Source organism: Pundamilia nyererei, unplaced genomic scaffold, assembly GCF_000239375.1.
Source record: "Pundamilia nyererei isolate P.nyererei 1_Seehausen unplaced genomic scaffold, PunNye1.0 scaffold00100, whole genome shotgun sequence".
Taxonomy (NCBI): Eukaryota; Metazoa; Chordata; class Actinopteri; order Cichliformes; family Cichlidae; genus Pundamilia; species Pundamilia nyererei.
The window spans coordinates 178,640-201,129 of record NW_005187501.1 but is presented as its reverse complement, the minus strand read 5'-3'; the positions used below and the strand labels follow the sequence as shown (position 1 = coordinate 201,129).

Below are 22,490 nucleotides of genomic sequence, written 5' to 3'. Positions count from 1 at the left end.
CGAACCGAACCGAACCGTGAATTTTGTGTATCGTTGCACCCCTACTAACTGCAATACCTGTTTCTCCTCTTTAGACATCTGTTTCCGAGCTTCTGACTGGGCCTTGAAGTACTCGCTCATCTCACTGAAGTCACATTTATTCAGGTCAGTAATCACAGACTTCTCCTCTGATGTCATTTCCTAAAATAAAACAGAAGACATGTGAAGCCCCATTTAAATACTTGGAAATTCACACTATCTGCAGAGCCATGTCCATTTTCCTCACCTTCCTCCAGTCTTTAAAGAAGTTCTTCCTAAAGATGTCCTTCGTGGTATATTCATGATCCAACATTTTGGCAAAAAATGTTGCAACCTCTTCAGCAGGAGCACTCAGCTTCATAGGCTTACCTACAAATACAGGAAATTACATTATTTTAATAAAAGTTAATAATAAGTACACAAAAATAAGTTTTCTTTAATACAAACTGACTCACCACCATAGTAAAATTTAACTTTGCCTGGCAAGGGTTCGTATGGAGGCGCAAACACTGGACCTTTATGTTCCAGGAAGCGCCATTTGGAGCCGTCGGTATATCTTTCCTCCTCCCACCTAATCATGACAAACAACAACACAACACAACCGATGAGAGAGAAAAAACTGCACTTTATCTAAATAAGTGGTTTGTAATTTCCTGAGGAAAAGATCAATTTGTGTCTATAATTAACTCACCATTTCCACTTCTCTTCTTCTTCTTTTTTCACTTTCTTCCCGTCTGTTCCTTTTTTGTCTTTTATCTTCTTTTTGTGCTTTATACCCTAAAAAATGGATTCAATTAAATAGATCTACAAGGAGATACACAGCAGATGCCCCAACCCGGAAAATATTTTTGTCATTACAGTGTATTAACATGTAATAAACCTCATCTTCCTCGTCTTCGTCGTACTCATGTTTCCTCTTTTTGGCCTTTTTGTCGTGTTCCAACTTGACTTTTTTGGGCTTGTATTCATATCTGTAGAAAATTACACCACTACATGAACAACCAAAGCTGAACTGCAACTACAAGCGTTTTGGATTCATTTGAATGACACCTACTCTTCATCATCATACTCTTGTCTGGAGCTCTTGTTGTGTTGGGGTGAGGGGTAGAAGCCATTGTCTTCCTCAGGTTCACTCTTAATGCCAGCAGGGCTCCTGTCTCTAATTGGCACGTCAAAGACATTGAACAGCATTTTAGTAAATGACAACAAAGCAATAACTGCTCTTTAGTATAATTATTTTAAAAGCAAATAACGGCTGATTCATGAGTACTTTTACTGCATGATAACTGCAAAGGTCTTTAGCCATCTGTCATTTCTTGTTATTTTGCTAGAAAAACAGGAAATGGGTGCAGTGATGGACTGAAACGTGCAGGCACAAATGACACTGCAGACTATAAGTCAAAAACAGAGTTTGTGCAACTCTAAAATGAAAGTCAATATTTGGTATGACCACATTTATAAAGTCTCTTAGGCAAGCCTGTAATTTCTTTAAATCTTCAGGAATCGTTCTCCAGGCTTCTAGAAGGACATTCAAAGCTCTTCGTTGGATGTTGGCTAATCCATGACTGACCGTGTTTCTTTCTGCATTTTCTATTTTTTTTCTTTCAACTATATTAGTAGTGTGTTTTGGGATAAATAGCAAGCTGAAAAATAAAGGATTTGCCAGACACTTTTCAAATGATATTCCAGGTTCAATCAAAATCTGTCATGTTACTGTGTTCATAATTTTATCAATTTTGGCAAGTGCCATTTTTATGCTTGAATCATGCATACATCAGTGTTAAGTGTCTTAAAAAAACAAACAAAAAAAACATTCCTCTGAAAATGGTCAGGTACAAGGACTGGACTGAAAATAAGTAAAAACACAAAACAAAAACAAAAAAATCAGCCAATGTTCAAAGTAAAACTTTGAAAAACCTTCGGATATAATGGAGAACTGTTGTTCAAGAGCATTTTACCACTAGAAGTAATAGATAAAGAAATGAAATGTGCTTCAGGACTTGTGCAGAGTCTGTAGCTGCAACAAAGCGATCATGTTTACCTCACATATCCATTTTCCTTCTCCCTTTTAGGCTTCTCTAAATGAGATGATTGAATCTGAGAGAAATGGGAAAATATAGAAAACCATGTTAAAACGTATGCCGCACCTTTGCCAACTTTAAAAACTAATTTTAAACTTTAGCATATAGTCAGAGTTAACTGAAAACCAGAGGGGCTCTGGTTGCTTGTCAGTGTTTGTTTCTAATGAGGCCAATCTCTCTGGAGGATTTTAGAAACGTTAAAAAAAACAGGACCAAAAACAATTTGTCACAAAAAATAACGACTCACAATCTTTACTCCAAACACATATAAAGCTTTTCATTTAAAAGCATACCGACGACCCATAAACAAACCTTCTCTTCTCTCCTCTTGTCTTTGTCCCTGTCTTTGTGTTTTTGTCTGTGTTTGTCTGAGCTGCTGTCGCTGTGCTTCAGTCGCTCTTTGTCTTTGTCTCTGTGTTTCTTCTCAGAGTGCTCCTTATGCTCACTAGAACACAGAAGACACAAAAGGCAGAGATCAAGCGTAAAAGGTCAGACGAGGTCTGGATGTGCAGACACAGAAGATGCCATCACAAAAAAACCCAAAAAAACAACCACCGGCAACGTACGCTTATCGTTTTTAATCACACAAAGACAGAGACGCGGGCTGTCAACAATAACGGACAAAGTAATGACAGCTACTTATGACACACAAAAAGAAACCATAACAAATCCACAATGGTTCCTAGATTGAGTCTTTCATATTACTGTGTTTGATACTGACAAAATGAAATTTGGATTTTGTCAGGATCCTCCTCATTTAAAATGTTCCCATAACACCGCAAAAGTGAATATATACCATTACAAAGACTTAACTCTGAAAACCGACTATTTCAAGAGAGTAAGGGAACAGCCAAACATAAAGGCAGGTGTGAATGATGTTTAGCAGATCACCAAATAACTGAGACAAAGAAACAGACATCTTACCTGTTGCTGTGCTTGAATTTCTCTCGCTCCTTGTCTTTTTTGTGATCTTTGTGTCTGTGTTCCTTGTCTTTGTGCTTGTCTTTATGTTTGTGTGTGTCTACAGTACAAGGGAGAAATCAACTTGTTGAGAAGCATTTAAAGATATCAGAACAAAAACTTTTTAAATGATTCTTTCACAATTAGCTGTTTGCAATTTGCATGATTTGTCAGGATGTGTCACCTCCAAGGCAACATTCACTTACCAACACTTTATTAGGTACACTTATTCAATTGCTTGTTAATGCAAATATCCAATCAGCCATTCACATGAAAGCATTTATTATGTATTCAGGCAGCATCAAAAAGGTGAGGAAAGGTGAAGTGATTTTTGATGTGGTGTGGTTGATGGTGCCAGATATCCCAGACATTTCAGAAACTGCTGATTTACTGGGATCTTCCCATACAACCATCTCTAGGTTTACAGAGAATGGTCCAAAAATATTTACAGAGAGCGGCAGTTATCTGGGAGAAATCGTCTTGTTGATGCCACAGATCAGAGTAGAATGGCCAAAGTGCCTATAGGAAAGGAACAGTAAGTCAAATAACCAATTGTTACAACCAAAATGTGCAGAAGAGCATCTCTCAGCAGCAGAAGACCACACTGAGTGCCACTCCTGTCAGCTAAGAACAGGCTAAAATTTGCACAGGCTCACCACAATCACCAGATCACAAGTCAAAAGAGCACACTATGGGATGCATGGCTGGATGGATATGCAACTTACAAATCTCCAGCATCCATGATGCCATCATGTCGACATGGGCCAAACTCTCTGAGGAACGTTTCCAGCACGTCGTTGAATCTATACCACTAGAAATTAAAGTAGCTCTGAAGGCAGGCCACAGCCTGCGCAAAGTGTACCTAATAAAGCGGCAGCTGAATGTACATGCCTTGGTAAAGCTGCAACAAATCTACTGAGAAGTGACATCTTAAGGACGAACTGTGCAACAAACGTCCGTTCCCTTACTTCTGGTTCCAAATCTCGGAGAAACACTTTGTCAACAAACATGCAAACACACAAAACAAAGATCTCTTAATGCATGCAGAGATAATTGCAATGAGACAATAAGAGACACAAATATCCAAAAGAAGAACTTGGCTGGTGAGGACTGGGGGGGGCTAAGTATGTTTCATACCCACCCAGCAAAACATCATTCCTCCACGGGTATTTTCCACATAGATCAATTTTGTTTTCATACACTCCTGCTGCCAGCCAAACGACTAGCCCGTAATGATTCTGCATGTTCTCCTAATATTAAAATGCTTCCTGCTGAGTAAAATCCCCCCAAAGGTAGACCTGAAACAGTCTGATCATCACCTTGTGACTCTCTGTTGTCATGGCAGTTTAATAACCACATAATCAGCTTTTGTAATATATACCACATTTTAATAAGAAACTAATTTCCCTCAGACAGCTTTGCTTTGCATCAAATAAAGCATTTAAACAAAAAAGGCTGCTCCCAACTTAAGTGTAATTTAAGTATAATTTGTGCCAAAAAATTAAAAAAAATGTGGATGTTTTTAATAATGCCGTGCAACTTTTTTCAGTGTGTGTGAGGGCTTGAAGTTTGGTGTGAGTATTCCTCGTTAACAGTGCAGATAAATATCTCTTAAGGAAGGATGGAGGCAGAGCACAGGTGGTGGTGAGATAGGGGCAGGGAGAGGCGATAAGCTCCCAGCTCTCGCCTCCATATCACGGCAGACAGTTGGCTCTGTGCTCGGCGCCCTGCCTGCTTCATACAGAAAAAGAAAATGGCGCAGAGACTAAGTCCTCAGCCCCAATTCGGCCACTTTCGGCTCCAAAATTCGCTGCGATTCCACGCACGTATCGCCAGTCTAAAGCATGCACAATTTACACGACGCCAGGCCCTTTCGGAATACCCCGTCAGATTAAAAAAACGAGACTGGCAAGGGTGCATTTCAGACCCTCTTTTTGAACAATAGCCGCAAGAGAGTGGAGGAGAAGGGACTTAGTCTCTGGGACGCCATTTCTGTCCTTTAAAAAAACTAACAGTAGACAGATTCCAGCTGGAAATCAAGAGTCAGAATGAACAAGAAAATCCTCATTAGAGGTCCTACCGCTTCCTTTAGATCCGGAATTGACCTGAAAATTGTGAAAAAAATGTTTTTAATATTTCAATTTTAAAAACGCCGGTAAGCTCGCTTATTCAAGTTTCAATAGGAATATACGCTGAGCCTAGGAATGTGCGTATTTCTGCACAACAAAGAGCCGAGAGAGCACAAAAATGTAAAAGTTTTCTCCTAAAATGAACAGAGCAGCCTAACTTGCAGCGACAGCTAACGTTAATTTGCGCTCATTTCATATCCTGATGGTTAATACTTGTGTTATGTCTGTTATTGCTGAGAGAATTGATCCAAAACTGTACAGAAGACACTAATTATCGGCCAAAAGCTACCTGGGAGTCTCCGCGTCCGTGGTCTCCGCTCATGGTCAAGTTGTTTTTGTTTGTTACGCAGGTGAAGTTAAGAGTAGACAGCTGTTAAAGGATGCAGCCGCACAGGATGCGAGGCTCGGGGAACCCTCACTGACAGCCTGGAATGGAGTCCCGATGTTTACCGACTGCGCATGCGCAACCCAACCTGGAAGAAGGCTGTGCATGGTCCTTACCTGAACCGCTATTATAACACCATTTTTACCGGGTTGGTGAGGACACTGGACATAAAAGATCGGAAAACTGGAAATTGTGTTGGAGGCCAAAGACTTTGAACTTTTAGCTGTTTCACAAGTTTTTACAGCTTTTCCTGTTGGGCTTCAATTTGATAAATATGTGTGTAAACTTACGGAAAAAAGTTATGTTAGCTCAGTGTGAACATTTGTTGTTATTTTATAGCATATTTCTATAGTACATATTGGAAAAACCAAACCAAAACAACAACAAAAAAACCCACACTTTGTTATGTTAAGTCCAAAATTGATGTCATGTCCAGTGGCCACATTGAAGTCTTTTGATCCTCGGGCCCCATGTTTGACATCTATGAACAAACATTGAAAATGTGACGTCATTCAGGGGTAAAACCGCAAAGGATTCTGGGAACGAGTGGCAAGTGGTACTAGCGCACGCAGGCTTTCACATGAAAACAGTCACACAGCGATAAAAGGAAACACAAAAAAATGGCAAGAATTTGTTGTATTATTAACTGCAATAGCCGGTCGCATGACAGCCATGGGAAGCCGATGGTAAAGAGATCGGTTTTTATCGGATTACGTCGTGGAAGAGAAATTGTTTATGTTTCCGAAGTAACAAAGAGCCGACGGATGACCTGGATTGCAGAGCAAATATAATGTTTCAGAACACTCCAGCTCACATGTTAGTCTGCGCCAAGCATTTCCACAAAGGTACGTCTTCTGTTGTATTTGTAATTGCGTAATTTATCTTAATATAATTGTTGATGTAGGTTACAAATAAGTCTTATATTGATTTGAACTGAATTCGTTGCGCTATGCTGCTTTGTTTACTGTGGCTTTGCGGGCTAATGTTTGTTGTGTTTTGTAGGCAAACCAGCCTACAAAACGCAGGAATGCGATCCACCCTCTGTCAGCCGGGGTCATACCGAGTGGAAAGCTGCTACCACAGCGGGATTTGATCGGTTAAGAGAGAGAGCGCGATATCAAAACAGCCACGAAGCGTCCCGCATATATGTGCCCAAGAGTTGTATTGAAGTTGTATATGAATAACGATTTTCCAGTATGTTGTTTTGCAATGGTTTTGTAATAGAGCATAATGGAATACAATTTTGCCTCTTTCTTGTAAGATTCTATAATAGAATAAAACAATAATGCCAGTTATAAATAAAAACAATAAATTGAATGAATTACGAAACACTCATTTTATTTATATTAGATCTGAAAATGTTGTGTAATACTACAACCTGAAAAGACGTTGGCCTGTACAGGAGATAAAGGGGGAAAAAACAGCAGCTGTTAAATTGAATAGTCCAAATCACAAAAGTAAACTGGACCTGGGCTTGTTGCAGGGATCTGAAGTTACTAAACATATTGTGAGTGTATGCACTCACACTTAGGACCATATAATAATAAATAGGTGCGTGATGAAAGTTGGGCACCACGCTAACGTCCTTACTCCACTCTGTATGCTCGTATGGGTCTGACCATTTCACTCCTTTGATTTTTTTCCTCGTCCTTTTCGTCAAGTCTGTCTTTGTTTGGACCTGCCGTGTTCTCCATCGTTTTGTACATAACTGTTTTTGGGGCGAATAAAATGCAAGTAGGGATTAAAACCGCAGAATTAATGATTACCGATGCTGGAAATACTAGCGCTTGATGCAGTGTTTTGATTTTGTTGCCACAGGTACCCACAAAGCAATGCGCGAAAGTCACGTGGTCTGTCAATCTCTATATAGTTTTACTGGTCTGGCCCGCTTAAACTCAAAGTCTGACATTCCTGTTTAAAGCAACTAAAGAGTGAATTAAGGGCAACACACAGATCAAATGACTCATTTCCACAGAAAAAAAGCGGTAGAAAATTTTATTTGTTTTACATTATACCGTCATGACAAGCTGCACCATCTATCTTCACATGATTAATCCAGCATTTCATATAAAAAGCACATTCACACAAACTGTATGCACACCTAACTACAATCTCACGTGGACACGACAATAGCATGATTCCTTTTAAAACAATCTGTACACAGGTCTCTTCCTCTAGTAAAAATTTATAATCCTGCTCAGAGAAACCATTATCAAGTGATTCACAGCGGGGAAACAAAAACATTTACAGTACATTTCACAGGTAAACACAACTGTAGTCGTGCCTACTTAGACTTCCTTCTCTTGGCCTGCGTGGGGCTCGCTCCAGCTTCTGTCAAAGAGAAGACATGCATTTGTGTCGGGGAAATGGTAGCAGGCACAGCTTGGATATAGTGATTGATACTGTGTCTTTTTTAATTACCTTTCACAGCAGCACTGGTTGCAGGCCTGGCTGATCTCTTCCTAAGGCTGCTGTCTGCTACTGGCTCCTCCTCCACCTCTTTCTCAGCCCGGGAGCTGCGCCTGCTTGGCCCTTTGGGCTTCTCCACAGCAGCTCTGGGAGAACAAGATAGAAAAGGGGAAAAAATGGAAAAGAAAAGGAGAACAACACAAGAAAGTGTTACCAAACAGACAACGGTGTGAGTTAACTCTGCTCTAGTCAGAGAAAGATATAATACCAATCAGGACTCTGCTGTTTTTCCTCGTCTACCACAGATACTGTCCATCTTCATCCCGACAGCATCCACTACGCTGACATGATCACTGCTTGTGTCTTTTCAGCACAAACGTGTTAAAATACATACCTTGAGACTAAGTTGATGGGCGCCTTTCTTTTCTTTGCCCATCTGTGATAGAAGTGGAAAAACAGCGGTAAACTATACACTGTGCTGAACAAAACATGGCTTCACTTCCCCCCACCACAACACGACAATCCCCAGGAAAAGAAACATGGCCATAAAGGTCAGCGGGAGAGCTGCAATTTGTTCTGTGATGGGCTGCTCATTGTTCAACCTTTTGACATGCATTAATATAATTATATTGTTGCATGCTTATCATACGTACCCATTGCTGGGGCCACTTGGCTCATTGATTTCACCATGTATCCCTCCGTGGCCAAGCAAATGAACTCCCTGAGTTTCAGTGAAGCTTGAAATGTCTAAGCATTTCTTCTTCAAAAGCATCAATCTTAAGATTAGGCCAGCTTTTTCAAAGATCAGCAGTAAGGGACACCTTAAAAACCCTAGCCCGTGACACATTATACAGCAATTAACAAACCATAACAAAGAACATGATCTTACCCCTGTTCAGAACCGGTCGAAGCCTCTTCACCTGAACAAAAAAAAAAAAAACAGGAATTATTCATGTGCAATTTAAATTCCAATTGCTTATATTCTATTTTAGAGAGAAGTATTTTAACAGCTCAAAAAAGAAGATGACAACACTAACCGGTCTTCTCGGTAGCAGTAGGTTCCTGTGACTGTGGAGCTTCTTGTTGAATAGGTGCTGGGAGGTGAAAGAATAAAACAGTTCAATTGACATATCTAAATAAATAACACATTAAAATACACACCACTAACTGTTCACATATGGGCACATATGATATGATATAGCTATGTAATTGTATATAGAGAGCTAAGCAGTGGATTCTTCCCACTATGGGAATCAGTTGCCAGAATATTTGCACAGAGAAACAGTCTTTCTCTATCGAAAAAGACATAAACATTAAACAATACTTCATACATAAGCTAGCATTATACACGTTTTTTGTAACATACAATAAGTGGACCTAAGCACATGACTGACATGTAGTGCATTAAGGTGCTCATCAGCTTCAAAAATTAATGTATCTCACAGCTGCACGTTTACCTGCTGTGGTCTGAGTGGTTTCAGCAGCTGCTCCAGCTGTTGGGATGGAGGGCTCCGCAGCTGTTGCAGGGTCAGACTGGCCTGCTGGAACTCCGCTTGGGTTAGCAGCTGGAGAGGATGTGGTCTGGGAACCCTCCTGAACAGGTCCAGGTGTGGCAAGGGTTGGAATAATGGACGGTACTGGACTTTGCACAAGAGGAACTGTGGAGAGCACAGCTGAAGAAGAAACACCAGTGGGAGTACCAACTACAGCCACAACAGGAGCTTGAGATGTTACAGCTTGCATTGGGGTTGAGACTGAAGCTGGTGCATGTGCTTGAGTCTGGCTTATAATCTGAGTAGGAGCAGTGACTTGACCAGGAACTGGGACTGGAGATGAAACTGCAGATATAGCAAGGGTGTTTTGGGAAACAGCAGTAGTATGGGGGGCTTGTGCTTCAATCTGAATGGCTGGACTAGCAGGAGGATGAAAGACCTGTGGTGGCACAGCCCCTGTGTGCCCCTTTGCAGGCCTTTCCACAGGACTTTGCTGGGAGTCCGCTGTAACAGAAACAGCTACAGCAACCTGTGCAGGCTTACTTCTTAACTGGGCAGTTGGAGATGAAGAAACAGGGCTTTTCCGGACGGTGTTAACAGCCCCAGGACTAGAGCAGGGAAGAGGAGAAGCCAGGGGTGGCTGAAAGGGAGATGCTGAAGGGTTGGGATGAGGAGATGGCTGTGGAACTGGGTGAGATTTTGGAGTAGAAATAGCCTCACCGGGGCTTTCTGTTTTGTTAGCTGCTGGGTTACTTTGAAGACCTAGGGGAGGTGCTGGGGCCGGTGATGACATACTAGTGGCAATCTGAAGCTGTCCAACAGCATTTCTAGTGGGCTGACTGCTGGTCATGTTAGTCCCTGAGGACTGGGTAGAGCTTGGAGCAGCAGAAAGCTGGATATTTGCATTTGACACTTGGATAGACCCCACCATGGTGACTGACTGAGATACCACTGTAGTATTGGGAGCCACAGATGAACTTGGGACCTGGAAAATTGGGTTGATAAATACAGGGGTGGTTGTGATGAACTGAGGAGGTCGGGATGCTGAGCTCTGCTGCCGGATGTCCTGAGGTCTAATGTTCCTGTGAGGGACAGCCACCATAGTTGAAACCATAGATGTGGGTGGCTGTGAAGCAGGGGCAGAAGTGATAGGGTTTGAGGCCACAAACACAGTGATCTGGTTGGGGGAAATGGTGCTAGAAGAGGCAGGGATCTGTATGACTGAGTGGACACTTGTCACAGTTTTAGGACTAGGGCTTGGTTTAGTAGCCGAACCAATTGGGTTTACAGCAGAGCTAGAGTTCGAACTACTACTAACTGTGGACGCAGAACTAATCTGACTGGAAGCAATTGTACTGGGGTTTACACTTGTGGTGGCATTAGTGTTGGTACTGACTGTGTGTGTAGGTGTTGCATTTACATTTGAACTAGGAATGACACCAAGACTGGAAACTGGGTTTTGATTAAGGCTGGGAGTGGTATTGGAGTTCATGCTATTGGGAGGATGTGAACCAGGAACTGAAACAGGCAGTAAGTTAGGACTGCTGGTAGGGACTGGGACAGCAGGTTTGAGTTTAGCTTCGGTTTCTGCAGTATTAGCAACAGACACTGCCATATCTGTGCTTTGGGAATTACTGTGAAGTGGTCTTTCTGGATCAAAAGCAGACTTAGGACTGTCCTTTCCCATTACATCCCTAACAGTACTACTCTGTACGGTTCTCAGGGACATATTTGGAACACCTGTGTTATCCAGTAACTGGTTTAGGGAAGTCGGGGCTGCTCTGATAGCAGGTGAGACCTCGGACTCCTGTACAGGCGCTGAATGCGTCAGCTGCCTATCAACAGTGCAAGCCTGCAGTTCCAAGTCAGTTTTAGGCTGCTGAGGTGCAGGCAGACGAGGGCTAGTCATTCTGGGTGCTGATAACTCCCTTAAAGGCTGTGGCTGTGACTGAGACTGTGGTATCTGTCGCTGCTCTGCTGTTATCATTCCCTGACTATCCCTGACTCCATCAGCAGGGTTACCTTGAATTCCATGAAGGTTGCTCTGGGTCTGCTGCGCCTCCATGGAACCAGTCACTTGTGAAGCCATAGATACTGGACTTGGAGGTACTGAGGTAGGGCTTAGCATCATTGTTTGCCCCTGAGGACTGACCAACTGCTGCTGGTGTGGAGGGCCAGTGACAGCCATTTTTGCCCCTTTCTGTCTTCCTGGACTCGGGGTGGCCGACTTACGACTAGAGGCTGGGCTTGACCTCCTACTATTGCTGGGACTTGCCCTCTTACCCTGCACTCCAGCTGGTTTGTCCTGTTTAGCACCTACCATCCCAGTACCAGAACCAGCAGAAAATGCCTGCTGATTGTTGTTAGTGTTATTTCCACCAGCACTGCCATTGTTGTTTCCTGGTAAAGTTAGGTTAGGAGGTGCCTGTCCAATGGCTTTCAGAGTTGTTGGATTAAGACCTTGCTGATCAAATCCCCTGTTTAGGTTTGGCTGCCTTGGAGGCAAAGGAATGTTAATTTTGGGAGGAAAAAGCCCTGCAATAGAGGCATTTAGCCTCTCGGGTGAAAGGTTAATTTCTGAGGGTTCAGTACTGGGTGGACGATTGGTTGGGGTGAGGGGATGGTGGTATGGTCTGGGGCTGGCTCTGTTGGGGGTTTTAGGTCTTGAACTCTGTGAGGTTGTGGGGACATTGGGGAAATGAAGACCAGGCATGGGACCTCCTTGTTGAGGTTGAGTGGGTAACTGCTGCTGAGGACTAGCTCCAGTATGCTGGGGCATTTGCGCTGAACCAGGGACTTGCTTCATCATGTGAGTGTTGGAGGCCTGATTGCCCACAATCTGTTGAGTGCCATTTCCTGGTTGTCCCCCCATTTCTGGGCCACCAGGTCTGTCCTGCTTTGAGTGGGCACCTGAAGGGGCTTCTTCAGATCCAGTTCCTTGGGGAGCCTGTCCTGCATCAGAATGGGACATTCGTCGTGCAGCCCCTGCAAGCTAAAAAGTAGATAGGAAAAACAAAGGCAAATTGTTCATATTACATCTTTGCACTCCAAACTTAAATGCTAAAAAAAAAAATAGATGAGAATTTCAGCACTATGTTAATGTATGTCCCAACAGGGCCCTCACCTGTGGGTTCACTATCAGGGGCATTCCTCTGGCTTTGTCAGGTGATGGTGGCACCCCTCCAGGTCCTTGAAGGCTGATCATCACAGGCATGTTGCCTTGCTGTGAGACAGGATGTCTTTGCACCTCAGTTTGATTTCCCATTCCTCGGGGAGGTAGCTGCCCTCCTGGAGGGATGGGCATACGATTCTTCGCCTGCTCCTGCTGCATCTTCAGCATCATCATCATCTGCTGTTGTTGCTAGAAAGAAACATGAGGCTCATGCTAAGTATGAACTGACATATTGTTATGCTAATACCAAAAATTATCACCAATGTACATAACTTTATTACCTGCTGTTGCAGGTGTGGTTGCTGTTGTGGTTGCTGCTGTAGCTGATGAGGGTGCATTTGGGGCTGGCCTTGACCTGTAGTCTGCTGTCCTGTCATTCCCTGCTGTCCTTGCACATTCTGGAGACCTTGTATCTGTTGCATGTGTTGCATCTGCTGCTGCTGCATCTGTTGCTGCTGTTGCTGCAACTGTTGCTGCTGCTGCAACTGTTGCTGCTGTTGCTGTAACTGTTGCTGCTGCTGCAACTGTTGCTGCTGTTGCTGTAACTGTTGCTGCTGCTGCAACTGTTGCTGCTGTTGCTGTATTTGCTGTTGCATTTGCTGCTGCTGATGCTGCATTTGTTGTTGCTGCATCTGCTGTTGTTGTATGTGCTGCATCTGTTGTTGTTGTTGCTGTGATGGTGGTTGTTGTTGCTGCTGCTGCTGCATCTGCTGTTGTTGTTGCTGTGATGGTGGTTGTTGTTGCTGCTGCTGCTGTTGTTGTTGTTGCTGCGATGGTGGTTGTTGTTGTTGCTGCTGCTGCATAAATTGCATGGGTACTTGCTGCAATACTCTTTGATCTCCAGGCTGGCCAGGAAAGCCTAAGTAAAAGCATAAAAAGATTCACAAACAAACAAATATATATATATATTTTTTTTAAGATGCAGTAAAAAAGTTTACTGCAAATAAATAAAGTTAGGGTATTTACCCTGGACTGAATGCAACTTAAATGTGCACAAAATAACTAGAAATGTATGTTGCTATTTACCTCCAGGCCTGTTAGCAAATTCAGGGTGTTTCTGGCCTGCGTTGTCTAAGCCCATACCATGTTCACCACCAAGATTTGGCAGTTCAGCATCCTCCATGCCAGCAGCCACTTCAAGACTACTAAGAAGAGAAAGAAATTGTTGAACAATTAGACAATTAACCAATGAGTGATGAAAATAAATTGCATCCCATGGCAAAAACTGTTACAAGTACAAATTATTACCCAAGTCCCTCTACTTGCTGTTGACCTTCTCCCTCTTTGGGCTTCTTCTTGCGTGCTGGCTTCTTCTTTTTGGGTTTGGCTGGATTTCCCCCACCTGCTCCTTGTTTTCCTCCTGGTCCAAATTGGCTGGCTGAAATATCACTCTGCAGCAGATTGACCAGCAGTGGGCTAGTCAGTGTAACATCTTTGCTAACAGGAAAGCCACCTGGCTGTCCACAAGGTCCTGCAATCTGCATCTGACCTGGAAACTGTGAGTTGAAATTCATGCCATGACCTGGAAAGTGCCCATTTCCCATCTGCATGTGCTGGGGGCCTCCCATCATGCTTTGCTGTTGCTGTGCCTGCATATCAGGAACCATTTGTTGTACTCCCAAATCTCCTGTCCCACTGTTTGGATCCCCCATGGCATGTGGATGTTGCTGAGCTGCCTGTTGTTGTTGTTGCTGCTGCTGCTGTTGCATCATGGCTTGTTGTTGCTTCTGCTGCTGTTGTAACTGCTGCTGTTGCAACTGTTGTTGAATGAGAGGGTGCCCTGAAGGCAGTCTCATCTGTTGCCCATGCATGCCCATAACTTGATTAGGATTTCCAGCAACAGGAACCTGCTGAGACTGTTGCTGATTCATCTGCTGGTGCTGCTGTTGCTGTTGCAGCTGCTGTTGCAGCTGGTGTTGTTGCATTTGCTGCTGCTGAAGTTGAGCCATTTGTTGTTGTTGCTGTGGAGTCATCTGCTGTGGGCCAACCTGACCCTGGAACTGAGCCATGTTACCTGGTACATTTGGAGAAGGGCCACGCATCATCTGCCCAGGCATAACCCCGGCTGGCATCTTGCCCCCGAAAGCCTGCTTGTTGCCTTGCATCTGGTTGGCAACCATTTGTTCCATCATTGAGTTTTGTTGCTGCTGTTGTTGTTGCTGCTGCTGCTGCAGGAGCATGGCCTGGTGCCCTTGGCCTCCAACCATCTGACCCTGCCCATGCATCACCCCCTGGCCTTGCTGAGGCATCATCTGCTTGGGTGGGGTCATCCCTCCTCTCTGCCCTTGATTGATGGGCCTTGAGAGGACAGTCTGACCTGCACCCTGGCCTTGAACCATCTGGCTGGGGGAGGAGGACACAGGCTGGGCCTGATGCTGGAGGCCCATCATCTGGGTCTGGAGGCCAGGCTGTTGCTGGCCCATACTAGGCCCAGCAGTTGTACCAGGTGCTGAACCTGCCATGCTACTTTGAACACCCATAACATTAGGTGGAGCATGGGGTGGTCCCTGCATTGAGTTTGGTGTAGAGGCTGATGGTTGAGCTCCTAATGCAAAAGGGGTTGGGGAGGGACATAAAGACAATAACTTAATGGATTTCATGTGAGGTAATCAGCTATTATGCCTTCTACTAACTGCACACAGAGCCATGCTTTGTTAAATTAGATTATAAAGTGTCCAGAGATAAGTTACTATTAGTCTACTATAAGTCACCTACTATTATGTGAAAGGTGTAGTTAATTTGTTTGACATGAAGTTCACACAAAAACTACCATATCTTTCATCTGAATTGCTGGAGAAGTGAAACATGTCCAAAGGAAGAGTCGATTAAATTTTGGTGTGAATTCTCATCACTTTCTTTAAAGCCCCAGTCACAAAGGCCTAGAGACCGGTCTGCGACGAATCGGCAACCACTGATTACTAGGGAAAATGTGTTATCGCTTATGCCAACCACCTAGGTTGCTGAGTTGCTACGGGCTTGCTGATGGGTCTCTAGGCCTGCTTGACAAAATGGAGCACTGGCTTTTTGCAGAGTTAAGATCGTGCTCTTATTCAATGTGTCAGTCTTATGCATGTTGCACTGACACTGACAAATACATTCTCATCTTTATCAGAAACGGCACAGGTGGATCCATAGCATAAATAATTTAAAATACATTACTCTAATATTTTAATGAAAAACTTGATAAAAAAAAAAAAGCCAAATTGTGACTTGGTCTTAACAAGGGTAAACAGAATACATTACTCTTAACAAAAAGGAAAATAGATTAAGCTACTTACTGATGCCATTTTTTTAATGAACCCTTTTATTTTAGTACAAATGGCACTGTATGGCCTGCCGACCGCTATTAAGTTTGTCAAAATCAAAGTTAAGGCCTATAATGAATTTATTGCTATTTATTATACATTATTGCATTATTATACATTATTAACTATTTTAAGCTGTTTCTCAGTGATCTAATAATGCTAAACTACAAACTCTGCAACTATACGCTCTAACAATACAAATATATTTATTAAATGTAAAAAATTCTGATTGTCTTAACAGTTTAATGGCCAAAAGAAAATAAATAACTATATAAAAGACGCCCATGTATTAGAAAAGCAGATAACTGTGTTGCACCTAAGACATAAATCCCATATGTGTGCAGTGTTGTAGACATTTTACCTGTGTGAGCCATTGCTTGGCTGCTCTGTAGCTGCTGGCCGGGGCCTCCAACAGGGGTTCCTGGAGTGCTAGCACTCACCTGACCTTGAACAAAGTTTGGGGTTGGAAAGCCTATGGGTCGCTTTGGCATACCTGCATGTATAAAACATTTTGATATTTTAGACATCTTAGAACCAAATACGTAATGTTTTTCTGATAACCAAAAACGTGTTTTTAGTGTGACAATAAATAATTATGAAGCATCTCACCAGGGTGAACTTGGGCCCCAGGCTGTCCATGCTGGGGCATTCCCATGAATGCCTGTTGCATGTTACCCTGTTGACTGAGGGCTGCCCTTCCTGGTGAACCTACACCCTGGGGGAAGCCCTGTGGAGTTGTAGGTCTCTGAGCCATCATAGGTGGTGTCCCTGGTGAACCCTGCTGAAAAGGAGATGAGGACGAACCAGGGGATTTGGCAGTGAGGTTACCCTGTGGTCCAGTAGTTGGTGGTAGGGGTGGAGGGGGTCTTGGTGGCCCTGCAACACCAGTGGCAGGCTGTTGACCTTTAGGCTGGGGAGCAGCAAACTGACCCATTCCAGCCTGTTGTTGTTGTTGCTGTAATTGTCCCTGTCCCATCGCACCGAATACCTGCCCAGCCTGCTGGCTGCCAACTGGGTAGGGGGGCGGAGGATGACTGGGGGTCTGAACTGTAGCAAGGGAAGGTGGGCGTTGAACCATCTGTGCTTGGGGTGGGGGCTTTCTCCAGGCAGGGCCTCCTTGGGCTGTGGGTGGTTGGAGGACACCAGGAGGCAACTGATTCCAGCCAGAGGGCGCAGCCATCTGGCCTGATTGGTTGAATGGAGGTCTAGGTCCAAGTTGGGAGAGCTGAGCCTGTTGCTGCTGGTGATGCTGATGTTGTAGCTGCTGCAGTGCAGCAGGATTGAGCGGTCTCCCAGCCTGTAGAGCCTGCATGTGATGGGCAGCTTGAGGAGGCATGGGGCCTGAGCCATGGGGACCAGCCTGTTGGTGCTGAAGCTGTTGCTGCTGTTGGACTGACATCATTGGATCCATCGCATCTGTGAGTCAGGAAGGTGCAATTTTTCCTGTTACAGTACAGTATAAAATGCAACATATCCTAAAATGCAACATGTAGAGAAATAAGAAACCTGAACCTGTTTGTGAAGGTGGTCTCTGAAGTCGAGGGTGGATCTGTCCACTACTACTTGGTAACATAGTCTGACCTACCATGCCAGGCCCTGGAGGAACCATTGATGGATTAGCCATTCGAACCCCTCCTAGAGGAAATATAAGCATATTTATTCATTATGAAATACAAAAATAAAAATAATACAAAAATGTGTAAATACTTCTTTGAAAACAAAACAAATTCACAATTACTAACAAGACCACATTAGGGATAACAAGAACCAAAAACGAAGTATCCAATACAAATTGTAATTTATTCAAAAAACTAGTAAAAGAAATATTAAACAAATTTTCAAGAACTTCCTATGGCTACTCTGTGTGTTAATTTGAGTAAAGTAATACCTGGACCAGGCTGACCAGGAAAACCAGCATCCATTCTTATCTGACCAGGTGCACCCATTGGTCCATTCACCCTGACTTCTTGTCCTCGATTTGGTCCCATAGCCACATTGATGGCACCTTCCCCTGAACATCAATGGACAGAAACAATAAGTAACTTAATCTGTACAGAAAGTCCTGTTTGCATGCTTTATATTGAAGTGCCATCGACAAAAATGGTCTCATGCATCCTGCTTTGACGTGCAGTGAACCGTGAGGACTGTGCCGTTACCTTCTATCTGGACAGAGAGAATCCCCAGGTCTCTGAGCTGCTGCTGGTTGTTCTGGGCCAACAGACGGAGACGCTCAGCAGCATCCCGAGGAATGTTGAAGGTAACCCGCACACTGTTCCACGGCTCCACATGCTGTGGTTGAAGCCGCTCAGGGCCTAGAGGAGCAATAATTAATGAGGTGGTCTTGCAATTACAGTGCACAGAAGGGAATTTTTTTTCTGGTTATTGGGGGGGAAAGACCAGGACACAAATGGTAACATGTCTGCATTTGCAATCCTTGTAAAACTTGTTTTACAAGACAGAATCAAAGTCAGTGTACCATAGATTGTTAAAGATTCATCACATTAGAATGCCATTTTATATTGTCAAGTGTCAACAGACCCCTAAGAGTCAACATTACAATCAGAAACATGGAAAGATCCAAGTGGATTCTGCTCAAGACTGATATAAATGCAGACATCAGTAGAAACAACTTTCAGTAGCACTTGAAAGTTTGCATTTGTTCATCTATTAATGAGCAGCTTTTTAAAATGCAAATTGTCAAACACAAATAACTTTTTCAAAATAAAAGCATTAAAGGAAATAGAACTAACCCATTTCAAGCATGTTTGGTATCCCTCTGAGGATTGTCTCAAGTTTCTGAATGAAGTCTTCATCATCCATATTTCCTTGAAAGGCAACAAAGACTGTAAAATCTTCTCCCTCCCCACTTTTTCCTTCCCCGCCATCGTGGTTCTCAAGTTTCTCTTCTTCTGTTACTGTGCTTTCATGGCAACTGTCAGCATCCTCTCCTGCATCATCCCCAACACCAGAGTCCCTGTCGGATTCATTATCAGCCTCTAGGTACTCCGTCCTCTGGGATGTCTCAGGTGGGGTGCGGTGGTGTGCCATCCTCCCTTCTTAGTAGGAGTGGCGTATGAGCTGTTTTATGCTGCAATCACACATTAGACATAGATTTAAGAGTATAATAGGGTAGGCCTGACACAAAGTTTATGTTAAGCCACATGATGCCTGATAGACAGTATACAGCCAATTATTTTATTTTACATTTTAACTATTTTAACTGATATGTGACCTCTGTTGAAACCCAAACCAAACTAACTACACTGGTTCAGAAAAAAGATTAAATACATAAATAATCCCAAATTCATTTTATAATCCAAAATGTCTCAGTTGAAAAAATAAAATAAACTGGACAGCATCAGTGTTTGTGACAAATAACTGAAAATGTGAGTTATAATTGAATTTTTTTTTATATGTATTATATATTAGTATAATATATATGCTTGATGGCTCAGCTGTAGGTGGTAGGCACCAATCTTAAAGGGAAACAAGGTAAGGACACAAAGTTCTATGAAAAAGAGTTGCGTGACCCCTCATTTGTTTATATTTTCTTTGGAAACACTACACAAAAAGGCCCTGGCCTGATGGTAGATTTAAACTCAGGCCCTTCTTGCTGTGAGGTAACAAATGCTAACCGCTGTCACATTGAGCAGTTTCTGAGTGGAGTTTACATGTTCTCCCCACATCTGTGTGAGTTCTTTCTGGGTACTCTGGCTTCCCCCTACAGTCCAAAGACATGCAGTTAGGTTTGGTTAACTAGTAATATGGTAATTCTAAATTGTCCATAGTGTGAATTTGAGTGTGAATGATTGTCTGTCTCTCTGTCTTTCCTGCGACAGACTGGCAACCTATCCAAGGCGTACTCAGTCTGTAGCCCTATCGCAGGTTGGGATAGGCTCCAGAACCCCCAACAACCCTGCTAAGTGGACGAAAATAGAAGGATGGAGCTACACTTGCTTTTATTTTTTTAAGTGGTCTCCAGCAATAGTTCTCCAGGCTTTCTGAAGGTCTTTCAAAGATTTTCACTGGTCTTTGGCTTTTTCATTCACTGTCCATGACCATTTCAGAAGAATGTGGTTTTATTTGTGAAGTCAATTAACACTGACCTATGAATCATTCAAACATAAAAAGGCACCTAACTAAAGGAATGACCCGTGTTGTGTCTACTCATAACAAACAGCAAAGAACCTGTCTAAAATGTATCTTAAGGCACTTTGTTGCAAGCAGCCTGTTGCAAAAACATAATTTGTTCCCAGGAGACATCTTGTTTTGTTTGCGGTGAAACAAAAAAACTGTCCTTAAAAATCTGGGGTACAACAGAAGTGACAGGGCTAAACTGAACTACATATTGCAAAAAAACAGTACCATTCTTAAGGAAAGGGAAAAGAGGAAAAAAGGCAGTGGTATGCCAAATTACGCCTGAAATGGACCAAAAATTAGAGTGATGAACTTACAGATTGATGAACCGAAATTTGAAAGTTCTGCAGGGCTCTAGAGTGCAACCAATTTGGTCGCACATGCGACCTAATTTCTTAATGGTGTGACTAAAAAAAAATTGGGTTAGGCTAGGTTGCACCAGTGCGACCAACCATTCGAGTAAATAAAAAAAAAGTCTCTGCGTGGTCAGCAACAGACACACATTATGCCCATATCGTGGTCTAAACCAATCAGAGATAGTCAAGGGTGCAGGACCTCTCTGATTGGCCGTGGTCCAGATATTCCTGTAGGGCTATGTGTGTGTGTACATTTGAAAGTGCAGGTGGATAGAAAGGGGTAAGTAGCCTAGGCCCGATAGAAGTGGATGTAGCTGTGGGTAATGAGAAAAGATGAAAAGAACGCTTGATAACTTCTTTGTTAAGTTAAGGCCCGATCCGTCCGAAATTCATAGCCAGTGTTCTGACACGGACCCATCATCCTCTCAGGTTATGTCTAATACTGGTCTGGAGACGGCATCAGATAATGAGCCACATACGATCAACTCCGGGCCAGAGCCTACTGAAAGTAAAAGGGGGAAAGTGTATACATTTCGAAGAGAGTGGCTTGACCAGTTTCCCTGATAAGATACAGTAAAGCTGACAACATGATGCACTGCAATGGAGGATAGTCCATAAGCTATCAAGCTGTTCTTTTGTGCTGATCCACCTAAAAAAAAAAAAAGTTAGACGCACCAGTGCAACCGTGGCAAAAGGCTAGTCTACAGCCCTGTTCTGTGTCAAATGGCAGATAATGTATGGGAGAAGTCAGGAGAGAAAAAAGTATCTACAACCATCTGTCAAACACGGTGGACCACTCTGTCTTGGTTTAGGGCTGCATTGAGGAAAAGCACCGTCAGATTTTGATCCACTATACAATAGCATGGTGGCATGGTTGTTAGCTCTGTTCCATAGAACTATTCCTAAAGGCTACTTAAGGAAATTACTTGCCTAAAAGAAAGCTTGCCTAAGAGTTCAGGCTGTGTTGAAGAATAAACGTGGTCATATCAGATGTTGACTTTCAAGCTTTTTAGAATTGTACAAACTCTGCTTTCACCTCATATACTGTATTTTTCCACATGTTTAACTAAATCTCTGCACCATTTCTCAAGCAAACTGAACAGAAATGAGTAGTGGCTCAAGACAATAGCACAGTACAGCAAAGACCTATAAATTCCCGTCAAGTATGTAAATGGCCATCATTGCAAATCATACGTTAACACACCTGTAATACAATGACGTCACTTTGACCGGTGATGGTCAAGTTATTATCGAAGACATGTCAAATAACAGAAGATTGTTCTGTAAGAGGTACAGTTATTTGAAGTATAGGTTAATTTCCATCACTGCCAATTAAAGTGTTACAACACATAAATTTACTGCCATGAACCGTAACTTGCTTTACATCAACGGCCCAGCCGTGGCACAGGCCTTAGCGCAAACATAAGCTAACGTAAAGCGATCAAAATCCGCAGGGCGACCACAGATTGCCCATATCCTATGCTGCTATGCATTTTCTTGGCCTCTTGAGCACATTTAATAGCCGAAAGTAACACGGCTTTCACCACACTGTGAAAGACGTCAAAATTAACGTCAAGGCTGTTCCCCCTGGCTTCTCCATAGGCTCCAGTTAGCGATCGTTAGCTACGTTAGCACAGAAGGTAATTCAGCATGAATGCATTGAAACGCAATGCATTAGCTTTCCAATTCCCTAAGTTTAGCTTACAATATATGATACGTAAAATAGGCGTAAGAAAAGCAAAAGCCTTACCACATATATTCATCTGAAAATAAGTTGAAGCAGTCGGCATCTGCTTGCTAGATTAGCTAACAAAACATGAATCAAATACAGTGTAAATTTACAGCAAGTTACAACTTCCGGCGATGATTTTCAAAATAAAAACAGAGGAAGTAACAACGTTTTTTTGTAATAAAGGTAACTGAAGTAAATAAAAATAATTTACATCATTCTAAAAGTGTAATAATAATAATAAATATTATTATTTTATAATTCGGTTTTGTAAAATACCAGCTGAATAATTTTAAATGGGCATTTTCTGTCAAAT

The 22,490-nt window shown here is 42.8% G+C and overlaps 2 protein-coding genes and 1 long non-coding RNA gene across 3 annotated transcripts in view; 1 reads left to right on the top strand and 2 right to left on the bottom strand.

Annotated features, from left to right (window-relative positions):
• top1b (DNA topoisomerase Ib) overlaps positions 1-5,548 on the bottom strand; it is a 17,040-nt gene extending 11,492 nt beyond the window's left edge. Inside the window, exons 1-11 of the mRNA XM_005740414.2 lie at positions 5,478-5,548; positions 5,140-5,164; positions 3,024-3,120; positions 2,412-2,544; positions 2,060-2,115; positions 1,073-1,177; positions 899-989; positions 710-795; positions 474-589; positions 266-387; positions 58-180 (exon numbers count right to left, since the gene is read on the bottom strand). Coding sequence (XP_005740471.1) covers positions 58-180; positions 266-387; positions 474-589; positions 710-795; positions 899-989; positions 1,073-1,177; positions 2,060-2,115; positions 2,412-2,544; positions 3,024-3,120; positions 5,140-5,164; positions 5,478-5,510 — 987 coding nt within the window. The 5' untranslated portion in view covers positions 5,511-5,548. The remainder of the gene's footprint in view (positions 1-57; positions 181-265; positions 388-473; positions 590-709; positions 796-898; positions 990-1,072; positions 1,178-2,059; positions 2,116-2,411; positions 2,545-3,023; positions 3,121-5,139; positions 5,165-5,477) is intronic.
• The window catches only part of LOC102194067 (uncharacterized), a 15,712-nt gene extending 10,117 nt beyond the window's left edge, over positions 1-5,595 (top strand). The window contains exons 2-3 of the long non-coding RNA XR_311929.1: positions 75-144; positions 5,539-5,595. This is a non-coding gene — a long non-coding RNA (uncharacterized LOC102194067). The remainder of the gene's footprint in view (positions 1-74; positions 145-5,538) is intronic.
• A 1,957-nt stretch (positions 5,596-7,552) lies between these two features.
• On the bottom strand, positions 7,553-22,301 carry ncoa6 (nuclear receptor coactivator 6). The gene is made up of 18 exons (XM_013912754.1): positions 22,196-22,301; positions 18,703-19,040; positions 18,109-18,264; positions 17,841-17,963; positions 17,465-17,587; positions 16,562-17,368; positions 16,314-16,445; positions 13,896-15,192; positions 13,674-13,792; positions 13,400-13,506; positions 12,929-13,105; positions 12,600-12,836; positions 9,440-12,467; positions 9,020-9,076; positions 8,872-8,902; positions 8,377-8,418; positions 7,995-8,128; positions 7,553-7,904 (listed from the first exon to the last, which is right to left on the bottom strand). Exons 2-18 carry the CDS (start codon positions 18,998-19,000, stop codon positions 7,858-7,860), a joined length of 6,915 nt encoding a protein of 2,304 aa, XP_013768208.1. The 5' UTR covers positions 19,001-19,040; positions 22,196-22,301; the 3' UTR covers positions 7,553-7,857.
• Positions 22,302-22,490: the final 189 nt, after the last annotated feature.